The 20,392-nt window shown below is 33.8% G+C and overlaps 1 protein-coding gene across 5 annotated transcripts in view; it reads right to left on the bottom strand.

Moving 5' to 3' along the window:
- The window catches only part of LOC110025960 (protein HASTY 1), a 115,618-nt gene that overhangs the window by 31,482 nt on the left and 63,744 nt on the right, over positions 1–20,392 (bottom strand). For all 5 annotated transcript variants that reach the window (XM_020726707.1, XM_020726789.1, XM_020726874.1 and 2 more), the window contains exons 12-15: positions 7,291–7,404; positions 6,757–6,883; positions 6,282–6,451; positions 6,107–6,205 (exon numbers count right to left, since the gene is read on the bottom strand). In XM_020726707.1, the coding sequence (XP_020582366.1) occupies positions 6,107–6,205; positions 6,282–6,451; positions 6,757–6,883; positions 7,291–7,404 (510 nt within the window). The remainder of the gene's footprint in view (positions 1–6,106; positions 6,206–6,281; positions 6,452–6,756; positions 6,884–7,290; positions 7,405–20,392) is intronic.

Below are 20,392 nucleotides of genomic sequence, written 5' to 3'. Positions count from 1 at the left end.
AGACCTCGCCTGCTCTAGAACATATCACCGATAATACAGATGGAAATACTTTTACTACTTCACTACCACCTCATCAGGTCCAGAAAGATGTTAATATTATTCAGGCTCATGGGGATCATGACGTGCCACCTCTGAAATCTGTTGATCAGATAAGTCAATCATCAGATGAGGAATGACAGGCCTACACATCCAGGAGGAAGAAGAAGAATGAAGATCTACTTGAGCTCAGGAATCTGATAGATGATACTTTAGTTACTACGGGCAATGATACTCACCTTACCAATTTCTTAGTCGGTTCACTTCCGAGAACTAGAGGCAGAAGAACTAAAGTCAGACGTCCCTAACACTTTTGTGCTCATTGTGGTTTTTTGGTTTTTTACCTTTATGTATCTTTGTTTTATCTGGGTTTTGTGTGTGTTGTGTTGTATGAGTTGGGTTTTCTTTTAGACACTCTCATACAACATTTCTGTAACTTTTCCATATTAATATATATGCTCCTGGGCTTTTTCTAATATATATATATATATAACTAAGAACTCATTATAACCATACCTAATCCATAAAACTATTTTAGTTATATCTGCCTTCTTGACTTTGACTTGATGATACCCCAATCTCAAATCAATCTGTGAAAATACAATAGCACCCTCTAACTGATCAAATAGATCGCCAATCCATGGCAATTGATCTTTATTATTGACCATCACCTTACTTAGCTCTCTACAATCGATGCATAGCCGCATAGATTCGTCGTACTTCTTGAAAAATAATATTGAAGCATTCAAAGGTGAATTGTTTGAGATAAAACTCTTATATATCAATTCATGCAGCTAACATGTCAATTACTACAATTCCTTTGGAGCCATCCTATAAGAAGACTTGAAAATTGCAGAAGTCCTTAGTTGCATATCAATGTCAAACTCAGCTTCTTGTTATAGTGGTAGCCTTGACAAATTTTCCTGAAATAAATTAAGAAATTTTACAACTATGCTGTTTTCAAATCCTGCACATATTTATCCAACACTTCTAATTTAGCTAGAAACACCGGTTCACCATTTCGTAAGTACTTTCCAACTTTAGCTGCTCTAATAAAAGAAGATTGTGTATTTCGATCACATGAGATATTAAGCGGTTATTCACTAGGCAAATTTAAGTTCCACTAGCCTTTTTCAGCATTCAATCGTAACAAAATTCTTTAATAATCAGTCTAATCTCAATATAACATCAAAAATCTAAATTAGTATGATAGCTAATTTTGCTTGCAACTTCTTGTCAAGAATGTTAACATAGACGACGCATTTTCTATCTGCATAAAAATCACTTCTCAAAGGCATAACAACACATAAGACATGAGTAAAGTGCATAATATCAACAAATAAACTAACAATAAACTCAATAGAAATGAAATAATGTCAAATCGAACAAAATAGTGCTATACTGATCTTTAATTAAAAGCATACCTCTAGCCACTTTCTCAATTTTTTTAGCTCTTAAGGGGTAATTGCAAAAACTCTTGCTTCTACTAGTTGCTCAGATCTGCGCTCTAAAGTTTCACCCTTTGCTTGCAATGAAGGTTTCTCCAAAAGCTGAGTTTCGTTGAGCTGATTGCCATCCAAAAATTGCTTGGGTTGTTTCTGCCCTTGAACTGTCCTTGATCTGCTATCTCTTTACTTTTCATGCGAACAATTCATCTAGAAATGCCCTACCTATCCACATTTGTAACTTTCCTGAACCCAAGAAACACTGCCCAAAATTTGTTTTTCCACATTTCTCACAAACTGACCTTTCCAACTAAGTTTGCTTCTACTTACCTTTTGATCTAATTTTGTTGCTCTGAAGTTCTTCCGTCTTACCAAAATATTTTCTCTTGCTTAAAGATTGTCACCGTTGACTGGAAAAGTTCGGCTCGATTTCAATTCGTCTATCTCTTTCAACTGCACTGAGAAATCACTAATTTTGAATGACGCCAAAGTCAAACATAACTCATCTCAGAGGCCGCGCAAAAATCTATGGTTTTTTCTTCCTTGGTACTGACATAATGAGGGGCATATCTGGAAAGAATTTTTTTTTCTTATATTGCATAATTGATCTGGACCCGTGAGGGGCATATCTGGAAAGAATTTTTTTTTTTTCTTATATTGCATAATTGATCTGGACCCCCATGTCAGATTGAAGAATTTATCTTGCAGTGTTAATCAGATTTAAGACGAAATGAACCGATCCTTGAAGACTGATAAAATCATCTCACTAAATCTGTGGAGAAGTTGTCAGCTGAAATCTCGCTCGTGTGCCTACCACCACCTCTCTTCCTCATTTTCTAACATCAAAGTGGCTAGCAGCACTCTCCTATTTTCTGGATAAATCATACCGTCCATAATCTTACTAATTTTCAATAGTCAATCTTCGACAGTTGTAAGGTCACTGACACCCTTGAGTGCAAGTGCTCAAATTTCTAATAGAACTTCATGTTCCTATCAATTTCTGCCCCAAGTTCATATCTAGATCTTATACTAGTAAAAGATCTTTCAATAGTAGTAATTTTATCAATCACTTGTGATATCAACTAAACAATGCCGTGTAATTCAGTGGTTATAGTTTCCTCATTTGTCATATTATGATTATCATTTCTGTTCAAGACATTTTCAACTTGTACTACTTCTTGCTCTACAATTGACCTAGGAGGCCGACTCTTAATAGTTTATTATTCTCATTGAGCCAAATACATTTATATTGGCACAATATATTATTCAAATTCAATTTATCGTATAATAAATATGTTGTGCATGATCAAGCATGATACCTTAAATCATATGGGTTAACCAACTCAGATCAACTAACATATAGTTCTGTATAAATCAATTAATGTTTGATCATATATTTCTTCTAAGTCTAACACACTTTCATTATTTTTTTCATCCAATAATCTCACTCTTACATTACTTTCTGTCACACCCCAATTGGTCCCTTTAAGAGTCAACTATGATGCAACGAAAGTAGAGGATTCGATCAAACTAAATTCTCACCAGCAGTCGACCTGACTTGCAGAAACATGTCTCAGTGAGTGATGAACTAATCTAACTAAATCACTGTAAACATACATATACATTTCACTTCATAATTCATTTTTATGCATGTACTTGGAAGCGTAAAAATTATATCACCACAACATGTATACAAAGCTCCTAAATCCAACATGCTAAAAATTTATACTTAAAAGTCTGTATAAGTGCCCAAAAATATAAAATGTAAAAGTTGTACAAGTCATTTACAACTACTCATGATGCTCCTAACTCTTCCTGAAAGCAAACTTAGAGTGAGCAACAACGAGCTCAGCGAAACAATCAAGACTAAAATAAAATTTTATGTACATAAAAGAGAAAATGTATATGTTTATATGTAACTCCTGTACATGCACACAATACTTATCATAACAGAAAATCATGATTGTTGTATAAAACATGTATTTCATCTATAATATGTAATCACAAGCATAATCATAATAGTTATCAATATAATCATAGGAATGTTACTTGTAATTGTATAAATCTTTCCTATTACTTGTAATTGTATAGATCTAAGCTATCTTCATGTCTTGTCATGTCATTGGCTCGTCACTTAGCCCGAAGACTCTATTAGCTATTGATAAAGGTTGAGCCCCTCCCAACATAACAATTATCAATTTTCCCGTGGTACTAATAGTTCATTGTGTTCTATTACAGTAAGATCCCAACGGTTCTCAGTGTTTTGTCTGTCTAAATACCAATAGCCATAAATCTCATCGTTCCCTAGCATTTATACTTGCTATTTATAACATGAACATTGAATCCTTGAGGTCTACTTGAATGAAAACATACCACATGAGGATAATAATGTGACATTTTTGAGAATGCATGAAATATTTAATTCACAAAAATTCTCTAGTTACTCTATAACATATACAGGCACGTGGACAAAAAATGATTATTAAAACACAAAATAGATGTGTGCATCTTCAAAAAAATGATATTCGTGAAAATATTTCAAAACCAAAAAATTTAAGTCCCCTACGAATATTATGAGGCAATCTTCAATCAAATTTCAATGCCCCGGAAAGAATGCTAGTAAACTATGCATGCAAACTGAGAGTGTGCAAATGTATGATGCAAATATAACAATTATGAAAGGATACAGAAGGCATGCATGACAAACCAAATCCCCAAAAATAATATCTTACACATATGTTCCAACAAACATGCTAAATGAATAAGGCTAAAGTTAGAAAATACTGCATAATTTGAAAACAAGTTGAAATTAAACTTGCCTTGGCACTAAGGACAGCAAAACTACTTTTAAAAAACGTGCAACCACTTAAATATTTTTCAATTCATCTTTTTAAAAAATTAAGACATCATCATCTTGCACAGCATTCTTGAGCAGCCCACCCTACTTATAAGGGAGGATCATAAGTCCTAATTTCAAATCTGATACTCCATATCCTAAAACTAGAATTGAGAAGGCTCGAAACTCATAACAAGTATCCACACAATAAGCCTAAAATGATAAGATATTTTATTTTATAGTTGCACAAGGCCTTCAATACCTTTCTAAAAAAAATTATTTGTAAAATGAAAACTCTGAATATTACTACGCTCACAACACACAATTATAATTTCAACAAGACTTTAACCTCTAAACATAAAAATAGAGTTGACAAGGTTTGCAATGCGATAAGTTACAACGCGATAAATTTTAACAAATCCAAACCATACGCACTACAAACTCGATCCCCTGCAAAAACTTCAAGTAGAGATGAAAAGATCTAAATTAAAAAAAAAAAAAAAGAAAAATGGTTCCACCAGATGATGGCTATTTTGATGAAAATTTCAACTAGAAATAATACCATCAACAAAAATTCAAAAATTCTCCAGCAAACCATTTCAAGTCTGGTTATGACCCTGATAACAAAGGAAAATTAGCAAAAAATTTCTATCTACTCAAGATCACACTCTGAATTCAAAACAATTCTATCTGCCATGATTATACATAACAATATGTAATAAATAAATCCATTTAACTTTCATATTTTATTTATTTTCTTATTGAAAAAACATCTAACAATTTCCATTTTGGCGTACTTGAGCTAGTTCTTAAAGTTGAACTAAATCTTCATCTAATATAATTTAGCACTTACAAAATAAATAGCTCTGTTGCACCTGGATTCATACCTAAGAAATTCCCTATTCATTAAATATTAATAAAACCTAACAAATTTCAGTTTTTAGGGTTTCTGAAATCCAGCCCGAAGACTAGGAATCAATTGTAATGAGAACAATTAGGACAGTTTCGAATTCCGTGCCTAAAAGAAAAAACCCATTTTCATTTTTCATCAAGCTGCTTCTTGCTCTTAAAGCATCATAGACGCTCGCTCGAGCGTCTTAAGCTTGTGGTAACCTTTACACGTTGCTCGTATGCTTGGTTTCCTTCGCCCTAACTCACAGTCCGTCAAAGACGTGCTCAAAGAACGCTCCTACTTGAGCCACACGAGCTTCTCACATGCAGGAAAGGTCCCTTCTTCCTCCAGCTCTCACTTGTTGTCTTGCTCTTATCCAATGACGAAAGGAAGCACCATTCGCCTTCGCCTCCCACACTCTCTCTGTTCTCTAGCTCTCACTCCTATCCTACTATCACAAGCTTAAGACGCTCGAGCGAGGGAACATTCACGCCCTTCTTCATGAAGGAACAAGGGATATAACCCCCGCTTAAAAGTTGCGGCCAAGGAAGACATTCAAACGACGCCTGCTTCGTAGGTATCGTGAGCAAGTAAATTAAAAAAAGAATTATCATTTAATTTCTATAATTACTATTAATTATGATATAAAATAAATATTATTATAATCGGTTTTGCGGTTCTGCCAATTTTTACAATAGAATAAGCCAACTTTCAAAGCTTTAGCGAACCGGCAAATCACTATAGGAAGCATAATTTCTTACAAAAAATTATGCAAAAAGTATTGCCAAATGTAGGTGTGCAAATAATCAAGCTGACTTTTGCATATATAGGTCATTCGAAAAAATCTCAAAATAAAACTTATGATAATTTTCGGTAATGAATACTTGAGGCATGTACCTTCATAAGAGGGAGAAGGCTTTTTTGAGCAGCTTTGGCAATCCGAATAAATGATGTACATACTTGTAATCTAGCATGACGAGCAATGTTTGAGGGATCCTGTCCATGCAATTGGTGAAAACAGAAGATAGCAGGCTATTGATAATGTTATCACTAAAAAAAATTACACAAAAACCTTGAGCGTCAATGGAAGCGATGTCAGAAGTTCAAAAAGCTTATTGACAACAGTAGTAATTGACTCGGGATAAAATTTTAAATAAGGACCCAATGCATCCAGATAATGCGCTAATAATACAGTAAGAGGTGGTTCTGCCCACTTCTGTGAAAGAAGCTGCTGAAGAAGACCTGTGAACACATGTAAAACGAGAATTAGAATGCTTCTGTGTATAGCATTAGAAAGTAGGAAGACCTACGAAAACACACAATTTCAAAGTATTTACATGTTAATACCTAAACTTTAATTTTTACATGCAAGCCACCTTAGCTATAAATAAAAAGATGTATTTCACTTTATAAAAGTTAAAATGATGGTATTTTTTATGTGATATGAAAACTTTGAGGCGTTACAGATGTAAATACATAAGAATTGGGTGGTATGTATGAAAATGCCCCTACAAACTATAATGAAAGCTAGGTAAGAAAATGACAACCTTCAAAAATAACATGCAATTGGAACTTTATTTCAGATGTATGGTGATTTAATTCAGTGGATCCATCAAATATTGCAATCACAACTGCTTCCAGTCCAGCTTGCATGCTTTCCAACAAGGCCACAGCCTATAATTTAAAATGTCATTATCATCATTAGCCTTAACAAAAATATTCACAATATGGTTTTAGAAAAACGTAGGAAAGTATATAAATTGAGAAAAGTGTCAAAATAGTCCCTCTGACTCTTTGTAGGCATCCATAGTAACCCAAGAGTCTCTAAAGGTGCAAATTTACCATTCTATTTTAATAGGGGCTAGAATAGTCCTTCATGGGAACAATGTTAGACTATATTAAAAGCGTCTAAGCACTAATTTGATAGTTTTATAGGCTCTAGGACTAAAATGACCACATGTAAATGGTCAGGGAAATATTTTGACACTTTATTCTATATAAATTGGTTGATCAAAAAACGCAAAATTGGATGGTCACAATAGTGAAGCAGCACGAAGTTGACTGTAGTTCAAATATTAAACCTCAGAAAGTATGGTTGGCTGGGCAGAGTTCACCAAAATAATATCAAGTCTATGTGAAATTCTAACTGCAGCTACTACAGGCTTTTGAGAAGCAACAAGCCTTATAAGCTCCAGCTGCATAAGAAAAATAAATACATTAAAGCGTTCCCATAGAAAAACCGTGTACAGACTACAGGCATTGTGAAAGAAAGCCTTGCATGAAGAATATCACAATTATGATACTTGGCCCAAGGAAAAGAATAATAATAATAAAATAAAACTTACAACTACAATAACCAATCATTATATGGATTCCAGAGTTGAAAACATTAATAAGCCGTAGCTGTAGCTTGGCACAAATCTACAGGCATTAATTAAAAAGTACATGCCTACTTTTATCCAGTTAAACAAGAAAATAGTACAATCTTCTTTTTATTGCTCTCCTCTAATAGTCATTAGCTGATTACCCACTTTCACAATACCTATTTTTGCACTTCTACCAACTCTGCATATCAAATTTACCAAAAAGTGATTTGGTGTTGTATATCCTCAAGTGGAATCAGCTCTGTTATACTTCATTTGAGTTCTAATCATGAGGGATTCTTTGAAGTTGCAAGGTCTCACATACCAGAAATAGCTCAAATGCATAAATTACAAAGAATATCTAAAAAAATCAACTGCAAAGATATAGTTCCTAAATTTAATCGGGACATAACAAAAAAAGAGTTATCACTTTGTAATATTTAATGAATTTTAGCAATTATGTTATCTTAAATTTAACTCCATTTTAGTAAGAATATGCTTAAATGTTGATGATCAATAAAGTCTTTATTTCACTCTATGTTAATAATGTCTCCACATACACTACTGAAGAATCACCTAATAGCACCCGAATTACAGACTAATTTTTATAGGCAGTAATTTACCGACCGATTTTGCTATTGATTAAGTTAGAAACTGATTAGCAACCAAAATTTCGGTTCCAAAATGCAGCGACCATCGGTTCCAAAATGCAGCGACCAAAATTTTGGTCGCTGCATTTTGCAACCGAAATTTTGATCGCTATTAAATGATCGTTTATTTCTTCACTTAAAAGCCGCTGATCGGTGATCCAAATTTCGGTCGCAATATTTTGTTGACAACATGTCGGTTGCCAATCAACTGCTAGTCATTATTTTAACCTACCCATCCCGCGAACCATTCACTTTCCTTTTTTCTCTCCCTTGTGTTTTCGCTCTGGCTATCTCTTCTCTCAGTGATGCCCAAACCTTCTCCTTCTCCCTTCTCTCTGCAACGACGTAGCCTCCGACGAGCTCCGACAAAGGTCCAAGCAACACTTCAATTCCGATGAACCTTCAGTTCCACTAACCCGAATCAATAATGACCCGAATCCTAGCCTCTGACCAACTCTGACTCCGACGACAGTTAGCTTAGGAAGGTAACTCAACTACCCCCGACTTCCTTTATATTACTGATTTGGTTGTAAACCCAAACAACCTTCACCTCTCCAACTAGGCATCCTATCTACGATTATCAAGTGGCCCAATCCCCTAGAGTGACCTAAATCCTTTGCACCAAATTGCGTGAAGTTTAGATCAAGGGTGGGTTTCTGTTTTAGATTGCACCTAGTATGGCCGACCCATAATCTGGGATTTTCCTTAGTTCCTCCTATCCAACTCTAATCCCTTGCTTATAGACCTTTTTTGGAATCTTTGAAACTTAATATTCATTAATAGCATATGCTTCCAAGACAATATCTAAACCCAACACCATGTTTTAGTATTAGAACATAAAGTTGAAGAAAGAGGAAAATTCTAAAAAGGCACTTAAATGAGAAAGCCTTAATCAATGGGATTTGGGTAAAATTACTTTTATGTTATTTTCTATGTTTTGTGGTGTATTTTCTTTTTTTTTTAGTATATTTGCTTTGTTTATTAATAATTTTATGAATTTTATGACATTTGTCCAATAGCTACCTCCACCAAATTGCCTTAGCCTTTAACCTTCACTTACCCTAAAAATATATTCAAGTGGAATCAAATTTCAGTAAGAAAGTGGATTTACAAAATATAGTTGAAGTCTTACATCTCCAATATTAATCAAAATTTAATAATCTTAACTTGTATTTTGTAACTCGAACTAGTTAGACTTCATAATCTTGTCACTTGTAAGCAAATTATTGGCTTCTAATTTATATTATGTTTGAGTTTCAATTTTGATTAAGTTTCATTTTAGTTAAAATTTTGAGCATAAATGTAGTTTAGCTTTAGTTTATTTAAAATTTAGGTTTAGTTTAGCTTAATTTTAGTTATTGGTTAAATTTTAAGTTTATTTTAGTTTTAAGTAGTGTGCTAAGCACAGGTTAGATATGAGTTCAAATATGTTTCAATGTATAACTCATAAACTTAAAACTTTGTCATGTAAGTTTTTAATGTTTGAAATTCAAATTTTATTAGTTTCATGCATATGTTTTGGCATGTCTTTATGCGAGTTATCCATCAAGTGTATTGCACATGTGACTTTGCAGGATTACACATTCATCATCAATTTAGAGTGCATGGCATCTTATATCCAGCTTGAGTACATAGAATCTCTTGTTATTTATATAAGATGTCAACTTCAATCATTACATGTGCACGCATGTACAAAAATATATATTTAATTGATGAATTCAATGTCTTTATACTTATCTATAGAGATTCAATGGATATTCGAAATTTAAGATCATGAATGTATAATAGATTGTATCGAGAAAGCAATGACTCGCCGTTGAGTTCTTAAATGATATGGAAGGATTTATTTTACTAGTCCCACAACTTTTTACTTATTTTTCAGAAGGTAAGTTATGATGCCCCTGTTCGACACATAAGAATCAAGCATTCATAACACCAGACAAAATTAGGGTATCGTATAGGGTTTCAACCTAATTAATGGTACAGGATTGAATAAGCAGAGTGTGAACCACATTTTGAATATGATTAGTTCGACTTATTAACAAGCTATGCCACTCCAAGTGAATATGATCTCAATAAATTTGAAAAAAATGATATTTGATGCAACCAATTTCAACTTTACCGAGCAAGTGGTTGAAGACGAGCCATCAAATAGTGAAGCTCAAAAATTCTATAAATTACTGAATACCGCAAAAAAACCGTTGTGGGAAGGTTGCACAACACACTCTAAGTTAACAATGGTACTTGGAATGTTAAGTATTAAATTAGATTATAATATGCTTAGAGAATATTTTAACCAAATTGAAAGGCTATTGAAGAAGACAAATTCCAATGAAAATTTATTACTAGAGAACACGAATAGAACAAAGAAAATGGTATCCAAGTTAAGGTTGATATCAAAGATGATAGATAGTTATACAAATGGTTGCATGTTATATTATTGAGCTAATGCAAATAAAATTATGTAATTTTTGAGGTGTTGAAAGATTCAAACCACATAGTCGGAAGAGTAAGAGAAAGAAAAATTTTCCATACAAACGACAGTATTAATTGTCACTCATTACATGCCTTCAAGGACTATTCTTCTATATACATATTATTTCGCATATGAGATGAAATCAGAACAGAACATGTGAATAACTTATTGATTCATCCAGCAGATAGGGAAGCCCGAAAAATATTTTAATTGTATTTATCCTAAATTTGTAATAGATTAACTCAATGTTGAACTTAACTTATGTGCAAATGATTTCACGTTACATACAGTCAGGCCACATCGCCCTACTCATACTAACTAATTTAAGTTACACCTTATAATTGACTGTGAGAAATGTGCATGACTACGCCTTTCATATTTCCCACATTAATTATCCCGGGCCACAAAGCTCAAAGGGAATATATCTACAACAGTTGATAGATGAGTTTAAATAATTATGAGAAACAAATGTCATCTACAATATTGTGTCAAAACAAAATTTCAAAATGCAAGTCGCCTTAATGGGGACAATAAATGATTTCCTTGTGTATACAATATTATTGGGATGGAATATTGTGGGGAAATTAGCTTGCTCAAACTATATGAATTTATCTGCGACATTTACTTTAAAATATGGCAGAAAAAAATGATTGTTCGACTGTCATTGAATGTTCATACCTGTCGATCATCCATTCAGAAGGAATAAAGATGTTGAATAGGATCTGAGATAATTTTTCACATAAAAATTAGGGCATAACAATTTTTTTTCATCAATAACACAACCAACACAACATATAAACGATAAACATACAATTCAAAAAGTAAGCAATCTCTCTCGAATCCTACAATTCGAGAGATAGGAAATCTCTTCAAAGCTCTAATCCTAAGATACAAAATTCAATCTCATGCATAACCCTAACACTAAATATATTAGTCTTATTTATACTAACAACAATAATATTAATAACGATGGATTAAATTGCCCTTAGGCTAATAAAAGACGAATTTGCCCTTAGGCACTGACGTAACAATACTATCGCTCCAAGGAAGTGCCTAGTCCTCAATTTGGATAAAAACTATTTTTGGGTCAAACTCCCCTGCCTCATCGTCACATATTGTGACAACTTGCACTTGTACCATCCAATCCTTGCGACGGTGTCCTTAGAAAAATTTTTCATCTCACTAAATACATAACCCCTTTGCTCAATTCTCCTGAATCTTTGTTCCTATATGACGTTTGAATGTTATTCTTGCTCGTGGCCCATTATTCATGTTTCGACAAGCCTCCCTATTGACTCCCACCGTTTGAGTTTTTGGTCTCAACATGATTGTAGCATTTCGGTATGATGGTTCACCTGTTTTGCTTATATTAGCTAGTTCCATTGCATTTTTATTTTCAATCAGCTGCGTCAATTCTCAATTTCTCCCAAGTCTAGTTGTCACGGCGGATGAAGTGTTGCACGTATGTCGAACTTTAGAACCTTCATGACAATACTACTTCACAAATCAGCCTCAGTCGTCACAACAATAGCTCGAGTCTCTCTCTATTTTTTATGACAATCCCCTCTCGAGTCAAGGCAAATAATTGCTCATGTAGATCACCTTCATGAAAGGCTCGGAAACGTTCAAACAAGCAATCATTAAATTCCTCCGACGAGCGGATCGGGTGTCTACCCTCCCTCCACTAGAACTATGCTAGAGCTTTTCCTTCAAGCATAACCCTATAACCATGAGCTTTTCCTCCCCATTTACCCCATTCACCGTGAAGTATTGCTCTATCCTGTACACCCACCCCTGTGTGTCTTCCCCTTGAAGATCAACATCTTCAACATCCTAACTCTAGCATCTCCACCCTAACTTTTTATCTCTCCAGTATTTCTCCATGTATCTAGGGGTAAAACTCTCTCATTCAATCATAGTCATACCCTACCCCGACTTCTCTACTTTCTTCGTGTTCCTCCAAACCCTATCTCCATTTTTCGATCAAACCCCCTCCATCAGAAATCTCTGATCCACCCCCCCCCCCCCACACCCACACACCCCCAGGTTGGGTTTTTGTCCCCCCCCCCCCCCCAAAATCAAAGCCCTAGGTTGGGGTTTTTGATGATGGATGCTTTCCTCCTCATGTTCCTCTCGTCTGATCTCTTTTCCTTTCGATTTAGCAAAGTATTCTTCGATCAAACCTTAGTTAGGGTTTGCAAATTGAACCGCCAACACGGTCTTGAATTGCATTTTGTATACTTCCTCATCATATCCCGCAAGCTCTCGAATCGGCCCTAAACTAGATTTTCCATGGAGGAAGACCTTTCTTCTATGGTCGAAAACTTTACCTCTATTCCAAATTTAAGTTGTGTTCTTCCAATCTCTTCTCCAAAGCATCCACTTTCATTGTTGCTATTTATGTCGATACTTTTTCAAACGAAGAACTCCTATACTCTGGAATCCCGTCAATCACTTTGGCTTCCCTAATAGACAAAATTGCTTTTGTACCAATTCGTTCTTATATGTATCGTGAGCTCTACCTCTTATCGCCGCTATACAAATTGATCTCGTACGATTGGACAGGGCTGAGAAGTGTCAAAGACGGAAGAAAGTGGAGAAATTTTGCTCTGATAGAAAAATGGTTGAAAGCAATCCTGTCATCAGCTTCATAGATAGCTCTTACTGTGACTGTATTTCCACTTCCTAGAGAGTTCTTATCACGATTGTATTGATATGTGATCCTTTTTGGCTTCCATCAATCTCTTATCACGACCATATGTAGGCGCAATACATAGCGAATTGGCTCTAATAGTGACAGACGGGCCTATATGCTGTAATTTTGTGTAGTTCAGTCATGAACACATCGTGACAGAGAAGCCTATATGTTGCGGTCCCATATGTTCGCAACTATCCTTATTTGTTTCCTGGATCTAATGCTCTGATACAAGTTGATAGGATCTGAGACGATTTATTTTTCACATAAATTAAGGCAAAATAATTTTCTTACTTCAATAGCACAAACAGCCTCACAAAGTGGGATAAAAGCTTTTTTTTTTTGTTATAATAACACAAACAACGAAGCATTTAAAGGATAAACACCTACAATTTGAGAGGTAGATGATCTCTCCCAAATCCTTCAAATTGAGAGGCAAAGAAAATCTCTCTAAAACCCTAACCCTAATATACAAGACCCAATCTCATGCATAACCCTAACCCTAAATATATGAGCTCATATTTATACTAACAATCATAATAATTATAAAAGACAAAAATTCTCTTAAGCTAATAAAAGACAAAATTAACCTTAAGCACCAGCGTAATAAGTGCATTCTTAAAAGATAGAATTGAGAAAACAATGCATCCACCAAAGATAACTGGGGATGATTTGTAACTGATGAGTAGTGTAATTTCGAAGATGATGGATTCTCCAAAAACTATCTTCACAACATGTTTCTGATTTCAGTTCGCTCGTAATTGAACAAAATAGAATATATTCTAGAGTATGTCGTACAAGAAAACCAATTTGAGTAGACATAATATAGATGTCGTGCACATTAAAAAAAATTCTTTGAAGGACAAAACTAGGGATAAAATTAAAGCCAAATTAAACTTAAAAGAGTATTACATAAGAAGGGAAATAGAGCTTCAAGAGACAACTGCGGGTAAATTAAAAATGTCGAAAGCCAAGTATTGTTTTACATTGGAGCAATGAAGAATAATCTGTGAATAGTTGCACTCTCAAAATATTTATAGTGGATATGCCTCTAACTTGAGTCGTTGCATTGACTTTGGTGCACCAAAAATATTTGATATAAAAAATCATGGCTATCATATTTCTTATAGTGTTTTCTACCTACACCATTTAGTGTTTCGCCAATTCAGAAATAATCCATTAATTGAAATCAGTACATTCTTCAAAGAATTTTGTGCAGCTTATTTGAAAGTTGATACATTAAGACAACTTGAAATAAGTATTCAAGTAATATTAATGCAAACTTAAGCATATATTTCGTTCCGGCATCTTTGAGTCGATGGAGCATCTACACACACATCTACCTTACAAGACAATAGTTTGGGGTTCGGTATAGTACCAATGGAGTATCCATTTGAAATATATGTCTTTCAAAAGCCTCTTATATAATACACAAAGAAACATTATCGTAGCATACAAAATAATTTTTGTCATTATTAGATTTTGAATAAAATCAAAAGAACCATAAAAAGTAAAGCACGACCTGAATGCTCAATATATGATGCATACTTACTAAAAGAGATTACTACCTTTTGTTCATACTATTTTGAGCAACAATAATCAATTCACTAAATATAATTGAGAAATCTTCACAGTCTGTAATTTATGTATTTCAGAAATCAGGTGAAGCGTCAAGCAAATGTAATTCACAGACCTCAATGACAGAACTTCGAACCGTGACTTTATATTATTTTTTGAACTGTGACAATTTTCAACCATTTCTTGAGTAAGAATCGTATAAATTTATAGTTGTATAGTTAGCACTGAAAAATATTATATTGACATGATTATTTCAATTTTAATTATGTGACCAAGTTATTTGTTAGCTCTATAAACATTTAGAACAAGAAAATTATCAGTAAGAAGAATGAATGTAAGTTCCTAACATGGCTCAATTTCTATGTAAGTTAAACTAACTCAATAATTTGTAGTTGATAAGTTAAATGCACTTATAATAAGTTCATAATCAAAGTAATGGAGTTACGGATCAGGGCATAATAGATCTTATTTGGAACTCTAATCATAGCATGATTACGTGGCCTAAATTCGATATGAATGGGAACAGATTTCACACGAGTTTTTTATTTGAAGGAAAGAATACATAATTATTGTGTATGTCTTAAACAAAATACTCATTCCAATAGTAAGATATATTACTATAGGATTCTACAACAAATTGTCTAGTTGCACTATCAAGGTTCTATGGAACACAATGTTTTTATTTTCAACTTTTATCGGTTTGATCGTACATAATTGAGAAAAAAAATTAATTAAAGCAAATCACACAACTGAAACTAAATGAACACAATATGACAAATTCGATTCATTCATTCTAGCGAGTCAAACTTGTCAAGTATATTATCTTAGATACCCTGATATAGCAACGACAAACTTGAATGGGGAGTGGTCATCAAGACTAGGGCTAAAGCGACTAGTGAGATTCAAACTACCACAGAAACTGCTCATCAAAAGCAAGATATGTCAAATTTTTATATTCCTCTTAATATTATTGAGGGAAAAAAAACCCTTAAAGGATGTTACTGGTGCAAACAAAGAAGTTAGTCATGATATGGATGAGTCTGATGATGACATAGAAGAGGAAATTACAAGTCCCCTCTAACTTGCCTGATGAATTAGAAAAAAATGTCAAACCTATCAGGTATATTAGACGCCTTGATAGAGCAAGAGACAAACTTGACTAGGCAATTTTCATCAAGACTAGGCGTAGAGCGACTATTGAGGTTTAAACTACCATTGAAGCTGCTCATCAAAAGTAGGATAAGTCAAATTTTGTATAGTCCTCTTGATATTTTTGAGGAAAGGGAAAACTTAGAGGATATTACAGGTGCATACAAAAAATTGGTCATGATATGGATGAGTTTGGTGATGACATTGAAGAGAGAGTTATAAGTTTACCCTCTACTCACTCGTTTGATGAATCAAAATAAAATGGGTATTTGTCCATTATCTTTTGTACTATCTGTTATGGTGTTTCCTACTTCAATTGTTTCATAGTTTTTTGTTATTTCTATTAGGTTATACTATTACTTCTAGTAGTTTCCTATTTTAATTCAGTGGTTTTTTTTTTGTTTTAATTCAGTATTTTCCTGCTTTAGTTCAGTAGTTTTCTATTTTAGTTCAGCAATTTCCTACTTTTACTTTTGTTATTCGTATGTAAAATTATTATGATCATTTTACTTTTTCTTGTTATAGATAGCTTCAGGTGGCAGCAAGGACAAGGGTATTCATAGATGAGTTATAAGTAGCTTCTACTATGGAAAGAAGTCTAGTACTTCACAGTCCACTGTAGAGATGAGCACCACTGTGACAGTTTCCACTTCGAATGCCATAGCAGTGTCAGTCAGGTCCGTTGCTCCAACTCATGTACATGTTAGGCCAGTAGCTCCACCTGTCGTACCCAACAGACCTGTTGCTCCCACCATAGTGAAACCTTTGTTCCCCTTCGAGGCAAGCCTATCCACTCTGTCGAGAATGCTATGGACACCTTAGAGCGGATGTACATGAAGCCAGTTGGAGATTCAAAAATAAATTTATTTATAGTAATCAAAATTAATTTTTCATTATATTATTTGACTAAAATTACTTTTTCTTTCTAGCTTTTATGCATCCAAGGAGCATGTCCAATGAATCACAGAGAACATCAAGCATATCTATTGTGGCTAAAGAACCCTATCGATGTTTGGGATATGTGGCTCAGAAGTACCAGGTGAAGTTAAATATTTTTTTATTACATTTATAAACTTAAGTTATTTGTTTGATAACAAACATTATTTGCTAATTTTTTACAAGACTTCTGGTGGGATGCTCAGCATAATCAGCAGATCCTAAGGAACCTTGAGGATTGAGACAAGCATCGTTTGAAAGATACGTTCATTACTATTTGGAAGAGGTGGGAGAGCTCTATCTAGACAAGCGAAAATGTGTGGGCTAAGCTCACTAGAGCGTGGTCCACTCCTGCATATGTTAGGAAGAGGGAGACGGCGCAACTGAACTGGACATCAGAATGTGGGGGCTTAGGTGTCTCCTTACACACGGGTGACTCGATTCCTTATACCTAACACAATAAGAGGCTCTTCAGATTTATTCATTGTACTGAACTAAGTTATATAATTATTTCTTTCCTATGTTGACAAAGGTTGGAGCCAACCGCCGCTGAGTTGCACACACATACACATGAACATCTGGCGGACCATCGGTGGGTAAACAATAAGTTTAAGTAATTTTGGTTTATTTGTGTAATTTATATAAAGTCGTATATTGATACTAATTATCGTTTCTTTTTTTTTTTGGATAATTATGAGCACCTAAAGCAGACTAGAAGTCAGAGCCCAGCAGGTGCTTGTGACTAGTGGTTATTCTGACCCTTTAATTTTGAGATCAAGAAGGAAGCTACCGAAGATAAGAAGAAACAGAGGATCTACGACCTCAGAACATAGGGATTTGTATATGAGACATAGCACTCCGAATCAGGCCAGAGATCCTCATCGATTCATGACGAAGTCTCCAGAAGTGTGACCGCATTGACCGATGAATTGCAAGGCAGCCATGATATTGTATGTCAGCATGAGTTTAGGGTAAAGGAGCTTGAAGAAACTAGGGATTATAGGGTCAGCTGATCGAGGCGACTGTTGTGTAGCAGCAGCATCTAACGCATTACCTATGATCGAGGAGCAAGAGGATGAAAAGAATGAGGAAGACGAGCATCACGATTAATTTATTCTTTTCATTTCAAACATGTGTAGATCTATTTCATTTATAATGTAAATGATATTGTACTGAATGATTATTGGATGATTTCTTACCATTTGTTATGACTACTTTAATTTCATTCATTATCATTATCTATACTTGATCTTATTAACCTGCTATGAGACATTATGAATATGAGTCATAATTATTTTGTTTCATTATTGCAGGTGTGTAAAATTTAATTTGCCCCCAAACTATTGCTTTGTTCCAAATTAGTAGCAGATATATTGATTGCTAATTCAATGATTTCTGTCGCTTATTCAACCACTAATCAGTCGGTAATCCAGGCATTAATTCTGCAACTCAAAATTTCATCGTTATTTTGATACATGGTTAATGACTGAAAAAACAGACGCTATTCAGTCGTTTGTCGGTTGTGATGAAAGCTTTATTGATTGACAAAAATTGGTCGCAAATTAGTCGGTAATCCAATTTATCAACTAAATATCATTAATTACAGAAAGATTTTTCAATCGGTAATCCCTGACTTTCATGTAGTGATATTCAGATTAAGCATAGTTGTAGTTAATCCCAAAATAAGTGTGGGATGGTTTCTCTTGTGATTCTTTATTTGTTTAGAAGCATATATGACTGCTCTTCCATGCTACATAAAATACAAGCTAATCCCGTCAATGATGCATTACTACATATCTGAAACCAACCAGCACTTACAAGAATAGTTAGCATGGTTGCAATCATAAAACATATTTTAAATCTCTTAAAAAGTCATTTTACTCAAATTTAACTACTTTGTGTTAATATTGACAAAAACAACCTAATCTAAGAGAATCTTTCAATTTCCAAGATATCTAAAAAGGTCTATAAAACCACTGCAACTATAGCCGACCTTGGTCAATCTATCATCACTTCAATTTTATATTAGCCCGTAATAATACCTTCACAGCTAATCATATGCCTAAGAAATGCAACACTTAAAAAAAATCACATTTTGAAAACTTTAAATAAAATTACTTCTCTTAAAGTGCTTGTAAAAAATGCATGTAGATGATTGGCATGATAAATCATAATATAACCTATGAATACAATTACAAACTTATCCAAAAAAGGTTTAAAAATGATATTCATGAGAACAATAAATACAATTAGAAGATCAATCAATTCAAAATAATCAGCATAAATTCACGATATCCATACCTTGTGCTGATTGCTAGTTTTACTATATCAGCTTTAATTTATAGTTGACATAACCTGAACATAAGTTAACTTTAAAATACAATAAAGCTCTATAAAGTCAAATAAATCAGCCATTATTGGTAAAAGGCATTCAATCATAAATTTAAGGACGTTCAATTATTTACATTCAATTATTTATACTTAATACACAATCTTAGATTATCATCATTCTTCACATAAAGTAGTAGAGCTCCCCATACTGAAGTACTACATTAGAACCCTTCCCCAACAATTCCTTTATATGACTTCAGTCTTTGCATGTTTGATCATATTCTATAAGATTCTCTAGCTATAGATTACTATCTCAGTATCAAATCAATATACAAATTCATCTCCTTGAATGGAAATATACCAGACAAATCATCTTTTTTTTTACTTGAATACTCTGCTACGTTCTTGAGACAAAAAAGCAAGAACTTTTTTTAAAAGTTTATAATCTTTCAAAGATAATACTAATATTGAAAACACTACTCTAAACCTGCTTAACTCTTCTTCTCTAAAATATTAAACATCGTCACCTTTCAACAATCTATAGTTATGAAACGGCTACACAGTCAATCCACCCCTAAGATTATATCCAGTTCAAAGAGCAGCGATAAAATTAGAAATTCCACAATATTATTCTCATAAAATTTATAAGTTTTCAAAACACACTCTATTTATATATATATATATATATATATATATATATATATATGAATTCCATTTGGCATAACAATTGATTATTACAAAATGCATGATTGAAGTATTGTAAACCAAAAAGCATGCGATCAAAATCTTGGAAAAAGATTGACATGCTCGTGTCAAATGGCTCAAATTAAATTCCGGTACGTTTATTTTGAATAACAATTGTGCCTGTAATAATATCAAGCTATCGTTTAGCATCTTTTTGTGATAGAGCATAGACCTGAGGCCGAATATTAAATTGAGTCTGAATCAGACATGGAACTAATATAGTCGAGTATGTTACTTTTTATCTAACAAAATTTCTTATAG

The sequence above is a fragment of the Phalaenopsis equestris genome, unplaced genomic scaffold (genome assembly GCF_001263595.1).
Source record: "Phalaenopsis equestris unplaced genomic scaffold, ASM126359v1 Scaffold000002, whole genome shotgun sequence".
NCBI classification, from domain to species: domain Eukaryota; kingdom Viridiplantae; phylum Streptophyta; class Magnoliopsida; order Asparagales; family Orchidaceae; genus Phalaenopsis; species Phalaenopsis equestris.
The sequence above is the reverse complement of the archived record's forward strand: the minus strand, read 5'-3'. Positions and strand labels throughout refer to the sequence as shown.